This window comes from Pelophylax lessonae (genome assembly GCF_965119305.1).
Source record: "Pelophylax lessonae genome assembly, chromosome: 7".
In the NCBI taxonomy this organism is placed as follows: domain Eukaryota; kingdom Metazoa; phylum Chordata; class Amphibia; order Anura; family Ranidae; genus Pelophylax; species Pelophylax lessonae.
In genome coordinates, this window is record NC_138774.1 from 290,420,771 (window position 1) to 290,438,630 (window position 17,860).

The window sequence follows — 17,860 nt, forward strand, 5'->3', positions numbered from 1 at the left end:
AAATTTACACTGTTATACAAGCTGTACACTCACTACTTTACATTGTAGCAAAGTGTCATTTCTTCAGTGTTGTCACATGAAAGATAGAATAAAATATTTACAAAAATGTGAGGGGTGTACTCACGTTTGTGAGATACTGTGTATATATATATATATTTATTCATATATAATTAATTTATTTAGTTTGGACATTGCAGCTCTGCCATGTTTTATTCATGATATTGATGAAGTCCTGCACATGGATGGCTTTGCAGTATTTTTAAGATAGAGCGAAGCGCTTATCAGAAGACAAATGATCTGACACATTTCATGCTGTAAAGCCTTTAATCAGAGAATAAAGGTGGTTGTGGAGAAGTCTGATAATAAACCACCTGTGGCATAATCAGAGGAGAGCCACAGGAGTGCAACATCAGCCAGCACCTTGTAATCATCATATATATATCATAAAAAGAGAAAAAGTTTTTTTTTACACAAAACTTCCCATCCATCATGCAGATTACGGCATTGTCTACCGAACACTATTATGAAGGAAAAATAGAAAAGAGAAAGTTTCTGTGGGCGCAAGTGATCATTTGTGTACTTTAATTCGTCATGCGGTGATCAGGCAGTACAAGGGTTTAGCCTTTGCTTTAAAGGATAATTCTACTTTTGTGGGGAAAAAAAAGAGCAGAACAAAAATAAATAATATAACATACAATCGCTATACAAGCCATATTGTAATTTAATGGAAAGGTAATTTTTAATAATTAAATCATTTATAATTATTATTATTATTATTATTATTATTATTATTATTAATAATAATAATACTAATAATAATAATAACAACAATAAAAATAATAATGATACTTATATTACTACTGCTACTAATAATAATAATATTACTTATTTTTTATTCTTATTCTTATTTTTATTATTATTATTATTAACAACAACAACAACTCTATTACTACCTGCTACTACTACTAATAATAATGATAACTCTATTACTACTGCTACTACTACTAATAATAATAATAATGACAATTCTATTACTACTGCTACTAATAATAATAATAATATTATTATTTTCTATTTTTTATTATTATTATTATTAATATTTTTATTATTATTTATATTATTAATAATAATATTATTATTTTTATTTTATTTAATTATTAAAAATGACCTTTCCTTTTCAATCTCCACCTGCTGAAATTTTCTGTAAAAATGCAATATGGCCACCTGGAGGAGTTCTGTATGCTATAGGCCCCCCAACCAGAGGGAGGAGGGGCAGGGGGACCTCCTGTCACAGCTTGGAATGGAACACTATTATGAAGGAAAAATAGAAAAGAAAAAGTTCCTGTGGGCGCAAGTGATCATTCTTGTACTTTAATTCGTCATGCGGTGATCAGGCAGTACAAGGGTTTAGCCTTTGCTTTGAAGCGGTAGTATCCTGCTTTTTGACACTTTTAACTACAGGTAAGCCTATAATAAGGTTTACCTGTTAAGCCTATAATAAGGTTTACCTGTAGGTACAATTAATATCTCCTAAACCGGCACGGTTTAGGAGATATTTGCAGTACATGCAGCCGCTCACGCGAGCGGCGCATGCGCTCTGAAGGTCCGGGGGGACCTTCAGCTTTCCTTGCCGGGAGCTTGCCGGAAAATCACTCCCGCGCGCATGCGCGGGAGTGACCTCATCGCGGCTCCGGCCAATCACAGCGCCGGAGCCGCCAAACCCGGAAGAGACGGCGAGGGATCATGGCTGCGCATTGGCATCATGGCATTGTTCACGGAACTGAACCGCCATAGTGAATAAGTCAGTTTGCATTTGCACCCCCGACAAACATGCAACTCTCTTGTGGACGGCTTTACAATTTAATAAATGCTTACCTTCAGCTTTACTATCATCCACTAATGAGCAAGCCGTGCGTAAAGTCACCAAACTTTGTGCCGAGTGTCTTCCATGAGTATCCACAGCAATTAAACTGAACCTATGGAGGTTAAAAGAACATAAGTAAGCCTAGAGTATGAAGTTTATTTTGCATGTACACTTTATTATGCAATGGTAGAGTGTAACGGAACCGCGACCCACACTGTGCTTGTGGACTTCCGTCAGTGTACGGCTTCCTCCCAGTCGTGAACCTAGATATCAGATTTCCCGGACATGTCCCCCATACAAAGTTAGCCGACAACTTAGCTTGTAATGGAATCTTCTCTTTTATTGAACATTCTGACACAGTTTATATACAGCATGGACACCCCCCTCCTGATCAAATTACCCCATCAGGTCAGGTTACCTGATTACATTATCCTATGCAGATGAAATTGTATACAGAAATAGAATTAACATATCTAAAGAACAACCAACACAAACAGTATACTATTTCCACTCAGCCACTAACAGATGACAATGATTCAATTAACCGGAGCCAATTAACTAGCAGATGGCCGTCATCGAGCTCCTGAAATACCATACGCATTATCCTATTCTCAGTGTCCATTAACCACTTAACGCATAACCACGTATCCCTATGTTGGCTGCCTTTAAGTGGTTGTACTGGGGAGATGCCTCTAGCTAGAGGCATCATCCCAGTACCACTTTTTAAAGCCGGTGGTCAGCTTTCCGGCGGTAATGACCGATGCTGCTCGGGAGCCGCTCGATCGTTACCCCAGTGAGCGAGAGGGGATGCCCCCCCCCCTCCCGCCACCTTCTGTGGCTCTGCCAGGGTCTTCCGTCCCACCGGGAGACCCGAGCAACCAGCCGGTGCATCCGCCAGCTGGATGGAGTCCCAATCAAAGCCGGATGCAGCTTTGATTGGGTCTCCGACGATGTAACCCGGAGGTGGCGTCCATGACGTCACGTCCGGGTTACTCGGCTGCTAAAAGGCGCCAAATTTAAAAAGTGATTGTATTAAAAAATTGAGTTTTCAGCGTTTTGAATACATGGAAGTGTAATGGAGGGGTTTGGGGTCCCCCGATCCCTCCATAAAAAGTACCTGTCACTGCCTATTGCTGTCACATGGGATGTTTACATTGCTTGTGACAGCAATAAATGTGATCAGATTTTTTTTAAAAAAACCTGTGGTTAAATGAAAAAAAAAAATATATAAATAAATAGGGAAAAAAAAAAAAATTTTAGCCGCCCCCGTCGCCATGAGCTCATGCACAAAAAAAATGTATACAGAAGTCGCGCCCGCAAATGAAATCGCTGCTCAAACCACACATGTGAGGTATCGCCATGATTGCTAAAGCGAGAGCAATAATTAAAAAAAAAATAACTACTCTCTAACTCTAAACTGGTAACCGTTAAAATTTTTTAAAACGTCGCCTATGGAGATTTTTATTAACTGTAGTTTGTCGCCATTCCGCGGGTGTGTGCAATTTTTAACTGTAACATGTTGGGTATCTATTTACTCGACGTGCCTCATCTTTTGCAATATACAAAAAAAATGGGCTAACTTTACTGTTTTCGTTTTTTTTTTTTTTTTTAAATGCAGTGAAATTAAATTTTTTCTGAATTTTTCCAAAAAATTGCCTTTGAAAGACCGCTGCGCAAATACTGCGTGACAAAAAATATTGCAATGACCACCATTTTATTCTCCAGAGTCTTTGCTAAAAAAAATATATATAATATTTCGGGGTTCTAAGTAGTTTTCTAGCAAAAAATACTGATTTTAACTTGTGAACAAAATGAGTCAAAAAATGGGCTCGGTCCAGAATTGGTTAAGTACCTGTCTTTCACTCCCAGTGACGGTGAGTACCGTCACATATAGTATGCAACCGGACCAAATTAGGAGGTTTGTATACTAATGCTAGAAGTCTGGTTAACAAGATGGGAGAACTGGAGTTGCTGATGTATGAGGAGGATTTCAACTTTGTGGGAATTTCAGAAACTTGGTTTGACAACTCTCATGATTGGCTGGTAACCATTCAGGGGTATTCCCTTTATTGCAGAGATAGGGAGGGTAAAAAAGGGGGAAGGGGTCTGTGTATCAAGAACGATGTGCAAGTGAATATGAATGACGATATCACTAATGGAGCTTGGGAGGAGGTGGAATCCCTATGGGTAGAGCTTTAAAGGGAAGGTACTATGGGGAAAGTAATATTGGGCGTATGCTATAGGCCCCTAAACCAAAGGGAGGAGGGGGAGGCTGAGCTCTTATCACAGCTTGGAATGGCAACAAGGATGGGAAATGTCATTATAATGGGGGATTTTAATTATCCAGATAAAGACTGGGCCGAAGGAACCGCAAATTGACCAGAGGTCAATTAGTTTCAATATAAATCACAGAAATGGGAAACATAAGGGTAATACACAGACGCTGAACTTCAAAAGAGCCAATTTCCCTAAAATGTGCTCTATGGTAGACGATATTAAATGGGATAGAATCCTGGGAACAAAGAACACTGGGGAAAGTGCTTTAAGAACATACTTAATAAAGGTATTGGCCAGTGCATTCCGACAGGGAATACATTTAAAGGAGCTAAAATAAACTCTGGGTGGCTAAACTACAACGTAAAAATGCACATAAAAACAAAATAAAAGGCCTTCAAGAAATAAAAAGCAGAGGGGTCATTGCCAGCATTCCAGCACTACAAAGAATGCAATAAGAAATGTAAGAGCGCAATCAAGGCGGCTAAGATAGAAAGCGAAGGGCACATAGCAGAAGAGAGTAAGAAAAACCCCAAGAAATTATTTAAGTATATAAATAGTAAGAAAGTGAGGCCAGAACATATTGGCCCCATAAAGGATGAATAAGGGAATCTGGCTATTAAAGACAGAGAAGGCAGAGGTTCTAAATAAATTCTTCTCCTCAGTCTTTACAAAAAAATTTGGGGGATACAGTAACCTAGACTGTAATGTTAAAGTTATTAACACGTCACAGGAAGCACCCTTATGGTTAACAGAAGAAAGATTCAGAACTAGACTCGAAAAACTTAAAATAATTCACCGGGACCAGATGGCTTACACCTGAGGGTCCTTAACCACTTAAGCCCCGGAAGATTTTACCCCATTCCTGACCAGGGCCTATTTTGCGATTTGGCACTGCGTGACTTTAACAGACAATTGCGCGGTCGTGCGACGCTGTATCTAAACAAATTTGACGTCCTTTTTTCCCCACAAACAGAGCTTTCTTTTGGTGGTATTTGATCACCTGTGCGATTTTTTGATCATGCGCTATAAACAAAAAAAGAGCGTCAATTTTGCAAAAATAACAATATTTTTCACATTTTTTTTATATGAAATTCCCCCCAAAAAAAATTTAAAATCAAAACTTTTTAACATTTTTGGCCAACTTGTTTTATGCTACATATGTTTGGTAAAAAAAATCGCAAAAAGCGTATTTTGATTGGTTTGCGCAAAAGTTATTGCGTTTACTAACAAAGGGAAAGATTTTTGTAATTTTTGTTGTTGTTTCTTTAACGCGTAATGGCGGCGATCTGCGATTTTTTTTTTTGCGGTACTGTGACATTGCGGCAGACAGATCGGACCCTTGACTGACATTTTTGACACTTTCGGGGGTTACCAGTGACATTACTACAATAATCAGTGCTATAAATATGCACTGTTACTGTAAAATTACACTGGCAGTGAAGGGGTTAACTTTTTTTGAGAGGGAGGGGTTATGTGTGTCCCTAGGGGCGTGATTCTAACTGTGATTGGCTGTGGCTTGAGGTGTAGGAACAGTGATCAACGGTTCTACATAGTAGAACCGTATGATCACCATTCATACACAGGGGAGAATGACAGGCGGCTTGTTTACACTAGCTGCCTGCCTTTCTCCCTCTCTACCGACGATCGCGAGTGACCGTCGGACGATCGGGTCCGCCGGTCACACGCGTGGGGGGGTCCGTGACCGCGCGGGAGTGCACCTCCGGCGGCGCGCGCTCGCTCCCAAAACCCTCACAGGCTAGCGACGTAGACCTACGTCGCTTTGCCTGTGAGGGGCTTACCGCCGCAGTAAATAGTCGTGCAGCGGTCGGCAAGCGGTTAAGGAACTCAGCCAGGTGATAGCCAGAGCATTGTTCCTAATTTTTAAGAACAGTCTACTGACGGGAATGGTACCAGCTGATTGGAGAAAAGCCAACGTGTCACCAATATTTAAAAAAGGGCCGAGATATACCCCTGGGAACTACTGGTTAGCCTAACAACAGTAGTCTGCAAACTATTAAAGGGGATGGTAAAGGACTATATAAAAGATTTTAGAAAGACAAATGGTATCATTAGTAGTAATCAGCATGGATTCATGAAGAATCGTTCTTGCCAGACCAATCTATTAACATTCTATGAAGAAGTGAGCTGTCATCTAGATAAAGGAAGGATGTGGTGTATCTGGACTTTGCAAAGGCATTTAATAGAGTTCCCCACAAATGTTTACTATACAAACTAAGGTACGTAGGTATGGACCATAGGGTGAGTACCTGGATTGAAAACTGTCTTCAGGGGTGAGTCCAGAGGGTGGTGATAAATGGAGAGTACTCGGATTGGTCGGGTGTGGAAAGTGGGGTCCCCCAAGGATCTGTCTAGGGACCAATCCTGTTTAATTTATTCATAAACAATCTGGAAGATGTCACCACTCTAATTTATCCCAAAGGGGTTATATCGGGTTGACGCCACGACTCTGTGCAGGCCAGTCAAGTTCCTCCACCCTAAACTCAGTCATGTTGGAACAGGAAGGGGCCATCCCCAAACTGTTCCCACAAAGTTGTGAGCATGAAATTGTTCAAAATGTCTTGGTATGCTGAAGCCTTTAGAGATCCCTTCACTGGAACTAAGTGGCCAAGCCCAATCCCTGAAAAGCAACCCCACACCATAATTCCCCCTCCACCAAATGATTTGGACCAGTGCACAAAGCAAGGTCCATAAAGACATGGATGGGCAAGTTTTTGGGATGGAGGAACTTGACTAGCCTGAACACAGTCCTGACCTCAACCCAAAATAACTCCTTTGGGATGAATTAGAGTGGAGACTGTGAACCAGGCCTTCTTGTCCAACATTAGTGCCTGACCTCACAAATGCGCTTCTGGAAGAATGGTCAAACATTCCCGTAGACACACTCCTAAACCTTGAGGGCAGCTGTGACGGTACTCACCGTCACTGGGAGTGAAAGACAGGTACTTAATACGGTTTGCATTACTTCAAATGGGACAGTAATATTTATCAACCATATATCTCAAGGAACATATGAAGACTGCTTCACACAGTCAGACTCATAGCAGATGCTAATATCATCAGCTCAACCACCTGTCTTCCACCCATTGTTGAACATACTGATTTACTCACCCGTTATCTACAATGTGTTCTTTGTTTACACTTATGACAATGTGTATTGTATTTCAGGAGCTTGAGGGCGGCGGTCTGCTAGTTAATTGGCTCAGGTTGATTGAATCACTGTCATCTGTTAGTTGCTGAGTGGAAATAGTATACTGTTTGTGTTGGTTGTTCGTTAGATATGTTAATTATATTTCTGTATACAATTTCATCTGCATATGGTAACGTAATCAGGCACCTGACTTGATGGGGTAATTTGATCAGGAGGGGGATGTCTTCATGTGTGTATAAATTGTGTGAGACTGTTCAATCAAAGAGAAGGTTTCAGAACTTGTGAACTTGTACAAGCTAAGTTGTCGGCTAGCTTTGTATGGGGGGGGGGCCGGCTAGAATATTTGATACCTATGTTCAAGACTGTAGAAGCCTACAAACACAGTGTGGGTCGCGGTTAAGTTACAACAGCCTTCCCAGAAGAGTTGAAGCTGTTATAGCTGCAAAGGGTGGGCCAACTCAATATTGAACCCTACGGACTAAGACTGGGATGTCATTAAAGTTCATGTGCGTGTAAAGGCAGGCGTCCCAATACTTTTGGTAAAAAACCGAGACTTTACAATCACTTTATTCAATTTTCAGATATTTCCCATAGTTTGTGGACTTTATAATTTTCATATAGACTAAATAATAAACATGGATTTGGGTTATTTTCACCCAAAAAAAATGTAGTAGAATACATGTTGGCCTAAATGTATGAAGAAAGATTTTTATTTGCAAATATTTAGAACAGAAAAGAAAAAAAAACTGGTTATTTTTCAAAAATTGTAGCAAAAAACAAAACAAAAAATAAAAAAACAATGGTGATTAACCACTTCTGGACCGGAAGATTTTCCCCCTTAATAACCAGGCCCTATTTTGCGATTCGGCACTGCGTTACTTTAACGGACAATTGCGCAGTCGTGCGGAACTGTACCAAAATAAAATTTATGTTCTTTTTTCCCCACAAATAGAGCTTTCTCTTGGTGGCATTTGATCACCTGTGCGATTTTTATTTTTTGCATGTACAAAAAAAGAGCGACAATTCAGAAAAAACAAAAAACAAATTTCACATTCTGCTATATAACACCCCCCCCCCCAAAAAAAATTGTAAAAATCTACGTTTTTTTAACATCCTAGGCCAATTTTTTTTCCGCTACATATCTTTGTTAAAAAGAAAATTGCAATAAGCGTATTTTGATTGGTTTGCGCAAAAGTTATTGCGTCTACTAACTACGGGAAAGATTTATGTCTTTTTTATTGCTTTTTTTTTTTTTAGTAATGGCGACGATCTGCGATTTTTTGCAGGACTGCGACATTGCAGCGGACAGATCGGACCCCTAACTGACATTTTTTGACACTTTTGGGGGGATCAGTGACATTACTACAGTAATCAGTGCTAAAAATATGCACTGTCACTGTAATAATGACACTGGCAGGGAAGGGGTTAACACAGTAAGTGATGCAGGGGTTAAATGTGCACCTAGGGGCATGTTTCTAACTGTGGGGGGGGGGGGGTTTGTGAAATGATCACAGAGACCTGTGATCCTATATAAAAGGATCACATGGGCTCTGTGATCATTCCAGAGAGAAGAACAGTCAGCTGTGTTTACAACATCCGACCGTTCACTCTCAGTGGGGAGTGATCGCGGGTGTCAATTGGAGCCACCTGCCCCGTGCATCGGAGTCCCCGCTGCCGAGTGGGGTCGGGAGCGCGCGCACGCCCCCTAGCTTCAGGCGAGCGACCGACGTAGATCTACGTTGGTTCGCGCAGGAGGGCCGCACTGCCGCAGTAAATTAGTTAAAAAAAAAAGTTAAAAACCACCAAAAGAAAACTCTGTTTGTGTGAACAAAATGATAAAAATGCCATATGGGTACAGTGTTGCGTGACTGCGTAATTGTCATTCAAAGTTTGACAGCGCTGAAAGCTGAAAATTCCCCTGGGCAGGAAGGGGGTGAAAGTGCCTGGTTTTGGGGGGGGGGGGCAGGAAGGTGGTGAAAGTGCCTGGTATTGGGGGGCAGGAAAGGGGTGAAAGTGCCTGGTATTGGGGGGGGCAGGAAGGGGGTGAAGGTGCCTGGTATTGGGGGGGCAGGAAGGGGGTGAAGGTGCCTAGTATTGGGGGGGCAAGAAGGGGGTGAAATTGCCTGGTATTGGGGGGGCAGGAAGGGGGTGAAATTGCCTGGTATTGGGGGGGCAGGAAGGGGGTGAAATTGCCTGGTATTGGGGGGGCAGGAAGGGGTGAAAGTGACTTGTATTGGGGGGACAGGAAGAGGGTGAAGGTGCCCGGTATTGGGGGGGCAGGAAGGGGGTGAAGGTGCCTAGTATTGGGGGGCAAGAAGGGGGTGAAAGTGCCTGGTATTGGGGGGCAGGAAGGGGGTGAAAGTGCCTGGTATGGGGGGGGGCAGGAAGGGGGTGAAAGTGCCTGGTATGGGGGGGTGCAGGAAGGTGGTGAAAGTGCCTGGTATTGGGGGGGGGGGCAGGAAGGGGGTGAAAGTGCCTAGTATTGGGGGGTGCAGGAAGGGGGTGAAGGTGCCTGGTATCGGGGGGCAGGAAGGGGGTGAAAGTGCCTGGTATTGGGGGGGCAGGAAGGGGGTGAAAGTGCCTGGTATTGGGGGGAGGGCAGAAAGGTGGTGAAAGTGCCCGGTATCGAAGCTGTTAAAGTTTTAATGTCCAACATTGGCAGAAAATCCCTTTCACTGTTGAAACGCGTCAGTGTATCCAGGCTATATAGTGATATCACACATCGGAAGTTCCATCACACATCTTGGCTGCAGTTACCGGCCGGAACTCTATGGTCTTCTCTCATTGGCCACACATATGAGGGGGGCAAGGTCGGCAAGCATTTACACAATAAGCGGCCAGGTTATGCCAGTGCTACATAAGATCAGTTCCAGAACCTTCTAACTAATAACGATAACCAGAGGTTCTAATTACCGGAAATTTCCGGTCGCTGTGATTTTTAACGGTCCGATTGTCATTTTTCATGATGAGAAATAAAGTTTCAGATTTTTATCTTTTGATTCATCGCACCAGGTAATCAATTTCATTCCCTTTATCCTCCTATTTATATGCAGATTGGGATTTGACTTTGTTGCGATTTTTTGATGTTTTCTAAGGGAATTTTTTTGATGTTTTCTAAAGGACTACAAATGCTGGAAAAGTGTTTGTAGTTTTTTTTTTTACCTTACAAGCGTTGCAAGGTTTATATATTTATTATTGTCCTTATCTCGTGTCTCAAGTTCTCAGCAGGTGGAAGTAGGTTTCTAAACGGCCATGATTCATCACACGGATCGCGGGAAATAAAAGCGCCACGCCAACCGCTTGAGTCAAGAAAAACTTAACCCAGGGTAAGGAGCCAAATGATCCCAACTTGCAACCACTTGTTACTGACCTTTTGCTTCTTCCTCAACTTTTCTTCCGCTTGATCCCAACCTGAAACCACTTGTTACTGACCTTTGGCTTTTTTACTGACTACACTTCCGTTTGATCCCTACCTGCAACCACTTGTTACTGACCTTTGGCTTTTTTACTGACTACACTTCTGTTTGATCCCTACCCTGCTATATCTGCTACTGGACCCCGGCTTGCTCATCTCCTGGTGGGGCGATCCTGAGGAACTCAACCTGGTAATAGCATGCAGCAAAACCCAGCCTCACCACTAGGAGCTCTGGTGGATACCTGTTAGTGCCCACACCTCAGCTGAGCCCGCCTCATCGACCAGGGTGACTTGCTTGTATACTTATCCTGTTGGTCGGTGGGAGAGTCTCTACTATTTTCTATTTGTGTGAAAAAATGTTTAAAAAATGTCTTATGGGTACAACGTTGCATGACCGCGCACGTGTTGTTTTTTTTTATTTTTAGTCTTTTTTAGTTTATTTAGCAAAAAATAAATACCCAGTGGTGATGAAATACCACCAAAAGAAAGCTCTATTTGTGTGAAAAAAATGATAAAATTGTCATATGGGTACAGTGCTGCATGACCATGCACGTGTTTTTTTTTTTCTATTTTTAATCGTTTTTTGTTTATTTAGCAAAAAATAAAACCCCAAGTGGTGATGAAATAACACCAACAATAAGCTCTACTTCTGTGAAAAAAAATGTAAAAATGTCATATGGGTACAGGGTTGCATGACTGCGCACATGTTGTATTTTTTTTATTTTCAGTCTTTTTTCGTTCATTTATAAAAAAAAAAATAAAACCCCAAGTGGTGATGAAAAAACACCAAAAATAAGCTCTATTTGTTTGAAAAAAAAATTATAAAAATGTCATATGGGTACAGCGTTGCATGGCCGCACACGTGTTGATTTTTTTTTTTTATTTTCAGTCTTTTTTTGTTTAGCAAAAAATAAAACCCCAAGTGGTGATAAAATAACACCAAAATTAAGCTCTATTTCTGTGGGGAAAAAAATGTAAAAATGTCATATGGGTACAGGTTTGCATGACTGCGCACATGTTGTATTTTTTTTTTCAATATTTTTTAGTTTATTTATAAAAAAATAAATAAAACCCAGTGGTGATGAAATACCACCGAAAGAAAGCTCTATTTGTGTGAAAAAAATGATAAAAATGTCATATGGGTACAGCGTTGCCGACCGCACACGTGTTGTTTTTTTTTTATTTTTAGTCTTTTTGGTTTATTTAGCAAAAAATAAAACCCCAAGTGGTGATGAAATACCACCGAAAGAAAGCTCTATTTGAATGAAAAAAAAAATGATAAAAATGTCATATGGGTACAGCGTTGCCGACCGCACACGTGTTGTTTTTTTTTTTTTTTTTTCAGTCTTTTTGGTTTATTTAGCAAAAAATAAAAACCCAGTTGTGATGAAATACCACCAAAAGTAAGCTCTATTTGTATGAAAAAAAATGATAAAAATGTCATATGGGTTCAGTGCTGCATGACCGTGCACGTGTTTTTTTTTTTATTTTTAATATTTTTTTGTTTATTTAGAAAAAAATAAAAACCGAGTGGTGATGAAATACCACCAAAAGAAAGCTCTATTTGTGTGAAAAAAAAAATGATAAAATTGTCATATGGGTACAGTGCTGCATGACCAACTTAAATGTTGTTGTTTTTTTTTTTTTTCTATTTTTAATCCTTTTTTGTTTATTTAGCAAAAAATAAAAACCAAGTGGTGATGGAATAACACCAACAATAAGCTCTATTTCTGTGAAAAAAAAAATGTAAAAATGTCATATGGGTACAGGGTTGCATGACTGCGCACATGTTGTATTTTTTTTTTCACTATTTTTTAGTTTATTTATAAAAAAATAAATAAAACTCAGTGGTGATGAAATACCACCTGAAAGAAAGCTCTATTTGTGTGAAAAAAATGATAAAAATGTCATATGGGTTCAGTGCTGCATGACCGTGCACGTGTTTTTTTTTTTTTTTTTCAGTCTTTTTGGTTTATTTAGCAAAAAATAAAAACCCAGTTGTGATGAAATACCACCAAAAGTAAGCTCTATTTGTATGAAAAAAATGATAAAAATGTCATATGGGTTCAGTGCTGCATGACCGTGCACGTTTTTTTTTTTTTTTTTTCTATTTTTAATATTTTTTTGTTTATTTAGAAAAAAATAAAAACCGAGTGGTGATGAAATACCACCAAAAAAGAAAGCTCTATTTGTGTGAAAAAAAAAAAGATAAAATTGTCATATGGGTACAGTGCTGCATGACCGTGTTGAACGTGTTGTTGTTTTTTTTTTTTTTTTTCTATTTTTAATCCTTTTTTGTTTATTTAGCAAAAACTAAAACCCCAAGTTGTGATGAAATACCACCAAAAGAAAGCTCTATTTCTGTGAAAAAAAAATTAAAAATGTCATATGGGTACAGCATTGCATGACCGCACACGTGTTGATTTTTTAATTTTTTTTTTATTTTCAGTCTTTTTTTTTGTTTAGCAGAAAATAAAACCCCAAGTGGTGATAAAATAACACCAAAAGTAAGCTCTATTTCTGTGAAAAAAAAAAAAAATTAGAAATGTCATATGGGTACAGCGTTACATGACCACAAACGTGTTGATTTTTTAATTTTTTTTTTTATTTTCACTCTTTTTTTGTTTAGCAAAAAATAAAACCCCAAGTGGTGATGAAATAACACCTAAAATAAGCTATATTGGTATGAAAAAAATGATTATGGGTATAGCGTTGCATGGCCGCGCACGTGTTGTTTTTTTTTTTTTTTATTTCTATTTTCTGTCTTTTTTGTTTATTTAGCAAAAAAATAAAACCCCAAGTGGTGATGAAATAACACCAAAAGTAAGCTCTATTTCTGTGAAAAAAATAAAAAAAATTTAATTTGGGTACAGCAATGCATGGCCACACACGTGTTGATTTTCTTAATTTTTTTTTTTTTTATTTTCAGTCTTTTTTTGTTTAGCAAAAAATAAAATCCCAAGTGGTGATGAAATAACACCAAAAATAAGCTCTATTGGTATGAAAAAAATGATTAAAATGTCATATGGGTATAGCGTTGCATGGCCGCGCACGTGTTTTTTATTTATTTTATTTATTTTCAGTCTTTATTAATTTCAATAGAATAGCAACATTTCACAGAAAATAAAAATCTATTTTCAAATGAATTTCCAGGAAACATAATTCTCAATTGCCCCTGCTAAGGTCTTACAAAGCAGTGCATCAGCTACAGGAAAATTAGAGGAGAATAATATTTTATTATTAATTTCCCCCCCACCCACCCTACTTTGTGTGTCAGACCTCATCTCATCTTACTTGTAAAGACTGTCTGCCTCCAAGCACTTGAAGATGACAGAGTAGAGGTTTTTGTCTGTCGATCCGCCGTGGCTTCTACCGGCTGAAATACAAGCGGTACCCAATCCAGACAATAAATCGTCAGTAAGGCTCAGGGACTCCCCTAGCAAATGGAAGAGAAAACACTGTGAATGGAAGCATAATGGTATTCCAAAAAAATTTAATTCATTTTATTTCTCAAGTGCAAAAGATAGATAACCACCGATTTCAAAGTTTGAATATCTTCAAAAATCTGCATTCATTTTAAAATGCCAATCAGGGCCGTGCAGAGACCTTTAGAAGGGTAGGTGCTCAAAGTATAAAAGGGGCACATGGAACAGAGCTTTTAAATAGGGCAGGTGCGGGGGTGATCAGCGGCTGCAGACATGGTGCGGGGGGTGATCAGTGGCTGCAGACATTGTGCAGGGGGTGATCAGTGGCTGCGGACATAGTGTGGGGGTGATCAGTGGCTGCGGACATGGTGTGGGGGTGATCAGTGGCTGCGGACATGGTGGGGGGGTGATCAGTGGCTGCGGACATGGTGCAGGGAGTGATCAGTGGCTGCGGACATGGTGCAGGGAGTGATCAGTGGCTGCGGACATGGTGCAGGGGGTGATCAGTGGCTGCGGACATGGTGTGGGGGTGATCAGTGGCTGCGGACATGGTGTGGGGGTGATCAGTGGCTGCAGACATGGTGTGGGGGTGATCAGTGGCTGCGGACATGGTGTGGGGGTGATCAGTGGCTGCGGACATGGTGCAGGGGTGATCAGTGCCTGCAGACATGGTGCGGGGGGTGATCAGTGGCTGCAGACATTGTGCGGGTGGTGATCAGTGGCTGCGGAGATGGTGCAGGGGGTGGTCAGAGGCTGCGGACATGGTGCAGGGGGTGGTCACAGGCTGAGGACATGCTGAAGGGGGTGGTCAGAGGCTGTGGACATGGTGCAGGAGGTGGTCAGAGGCTGTGGACATGCTGCAAGGGGTGGTCAGAGGCTGTGGACATGCTGCAAGGGGTGGTCAGAGGCTGCAGACATGCTGCAGGGGGTGGTCAAAGGCTGCGGACATGGTGCAGGGGGTGGTAAGAGGCTGCGGACATGGTGCAAGTGGTGGTCTGGTTAGAGGGTGTGGACATGGTGCAGGGGGTAGTCAGAGGCTGTGGAGTGGTCCGGGGTCTGGTCTTACCTGCTGATGTGACAAGGAGGTGCCATCGCTGCGCCAAGTGCCTCACTTTCAAAAGTGGAACCAGGTGGCGCCATTACGTCACTGCACCTGCGCCCGCTCTGCCAAACATGTACGAGCTTTCCCGAGCCTGGCAGGCTTCAGGAATGGCACATGCGCAGTTGCATTGTCAGCCCACAGCCATACTGTTTAAGGGCACTTTGGGCATCAATGGGCAAAGGGGCAGTTGCTCAATTACCCTCCGCCCCCCCCCCCCCCCTCTTCCTCTGCACGTGCCTGATGCCAGTGTATGCAAATAACTCTTTCTTACAACTAGGGTAATCCTAGATGCACAATTACTATTTTACTTTCAAGTCAGGAATGCACAAATTAAAACTCAACTCTAGCAATTTTTTTAATTTTGTCAAAAAGTTTTTCAACATACGAATAAAAACGACTGTTTTTAGCACCCCCCAGCAGTGCTAAATGGTCTAAACAAAGAGAAAGGGACTGAGGACAGAGCTCCCCTAGTCCCTTTCTCTGAAGCCTAAGCTGCACTGGACAGTGAATGAATGGGAAGTGCTCTTTGCTCAGTGGCTTCTTGTTCATTCACAGACTAAAGCATCTTACCCGTGTACAGCTCTGTGTCCGTGTATTCGTCTACTTTCTTATGGTGGAGGATATAATCTGAAACTTTGGTTCCTATAGCTGCTTGAACATCCAACCATTCAAGAGCCACCACGTTGCTTGAAGGCTCCATACTGGGAGAAAGGCGAAACCTACAAAGCCAACAGAAAAAGAAAAAAAGGCTTAATACGGGGGCTATAGAGAAAGTAAAGCAAAAGTTGGCATAACTTTTTTATGAACTTTCATAGGTCCTTCAAATTTCACATGTTGGTAGAGTAACTCTTTCTCTATAGCAGAGCTTCTCAATCAGGGTTCCGTGGAACCCTAGGTTTTCTCCTGAGGTTGCTAGGGGTTCCTTGAGCAATGGGAAATTTCTGCCTCTCAGATAAGTTTCCAATGGCACCATTATTCCTTTTAGCTATCTGTAAGGGGGCAAAGGGGGCAATTCTTCTCAATGATGAAAAGAGTAAGGAGCATTCTTCCCATTGACTGTCACGCTGATGTGTCATGTTGAATTGTAGATTTTTAATTCTTAGCAGGGGTTCCCCAAGACCAGAAATTTATTTTAAGGGTTCCTCTGTGTTCCTCTGAAATGGTTGGGAAAGGCTGCTCTATGGTAACTCTTCTTCTTGGTTTCTTTTCATTGCAGGTAAATAATGAATCCCAATGTGCTGTCATTGCGTTCTTGAGGAAGTAGAGGTGTAGGCTGTCCAACATCCACAGAAGGCTACAGAATGTTTATGGAGATGACCCCATTGATAAGAGCAATGTCTTGTTGGTGACTCTTGTCAATGGTGTCATCTCCATAAACATTCTGAAATTTCGGCCAGCCTGCACCCCTCCTTCATGAAGAACTCAATGATGGCACGTTGCTTCAGAATTGGAAGGAAGTAGAAAAGAGGACAAAGAAAGACAAAAGGAAGAAGGAAAGATGAAAGGAAGTGGAAAGACGAAAGGAGGAGGGAAGATGAATGGGGAGGAAAAAGGGAAGAAGGAAAGACGAATGGAGGAGTAAAATCGAAAGGAGAAGGAAAGAAAAAAAGAGGAGGAAAGATGAAAGGAGGAGGAAAAACAAATGGAGAAAGAAAAAGGGAAGGAAGAAACAAGGAAGGAGGAGGAAAGATGAAAGGAGAACGAAAGACGAAAAGGGGAGGAAAGACGAAAGAAGGAGGAAAGACAAATGGAGAAGGAAAAAGGGAAAGAGGAGGAAAGACGACAGGAGAATGAAAGATGGAAGGAAGAAAGACAGAAGGAGAGAAGGAGGAGGAAAGATGGAAGATAAAGGAAATACGGAAGAAGGAGGAAAGACGAAAGGAGGAGGAAAAACAAATGGAGAAGGAAAAAGGGAAGGAAGAAACAAGGAAGGAGGAGGAAAGACGAAAGGAGAACGAAAGACAAAAAGGGGAGGAAAGACGAAAGCAGGAGGAAAGACAAATGGAGAAGGAAAAAGGGAAAGAGGAGGAAAGATGAAAGGAGAACGAAAGACGGAAGGAGGAAAGACCAAAGGAGGAGGAAAGACGGAAGATGAAGGAAATACGGAAGAAGGAGGAAAGATGAAAGGAGGAAGAAGGAAGAAGAAAGAAAAAGAAGGGTTTCTATAGAGGAGGAGTTACTCTACCAACATTGGAAATTTAAACCACCTTTGTAAGTTGGCATTTTTTATAAAGTTAGGTGGTTCAAATTTCCCATAATGTTGGTAGAGTAGCTCTTCCTCTATAGTAACTCTTCTTTTTTTTCTTTCTTCTTCCTCCTTTCCGTCTTTCGTCTTTCTTTTGTCCTCCTCCTTTCTTCTTCTTCCTTCCAATCAGAAACAATGTGTCCTCATTAAGTTCTTAATGAAGGAGGGGTGCAGACTGTCTGACATCCACAGAAGGCTATAGAATGTTTATGGAGATGACACCATTGTGAAGAGCAATGTTGATCCAGGGAATATCTGATTGCCTCTCGGGGCTGTAGCAAATTGGATCACGATTTGCTTGGGTTTTTCTCCTTCCTCTGGATCAACTGCAGGTATAGGATTGTGTATATGGGATTGCATGGT

At 41.1% G+C, this 17,860-nt stretch overlaps 1 protein-coding gene across 2 annotated transcripts in view; it reads right to left on the reverse strand.

Annotated features, from left to right (window-relative positions):
- ASTN2 (astrotactin 2) overlaps window positions 1-17,860 on the reverse strand; it is a 409,628-nt gene that overhangs the window by 12,450 nt on the left and 379,318 nt on the right. For both annotated transcript variants that reach the window (XM_082263954.1, XM_082263953.1), the window contains 3 exons: window positions 15,823-15,971; window positions 14,020-14,161; window positions 1,876-1,976 (listed from right to left, as the gene is read on the reverse strand). In XM_082263954.1, the coding sequence (XP_082120080.1) occupies window positions 1,876-1,976; window positions 14,020-14,161; window positions 15,823-15,971 (392 nt within the window). The remainder of the gene's footprint in view (window positions 1-1,875; window positions 1,977-14,019; window positions 14,162-15,822; window positions 15,972-17,860) is intronic.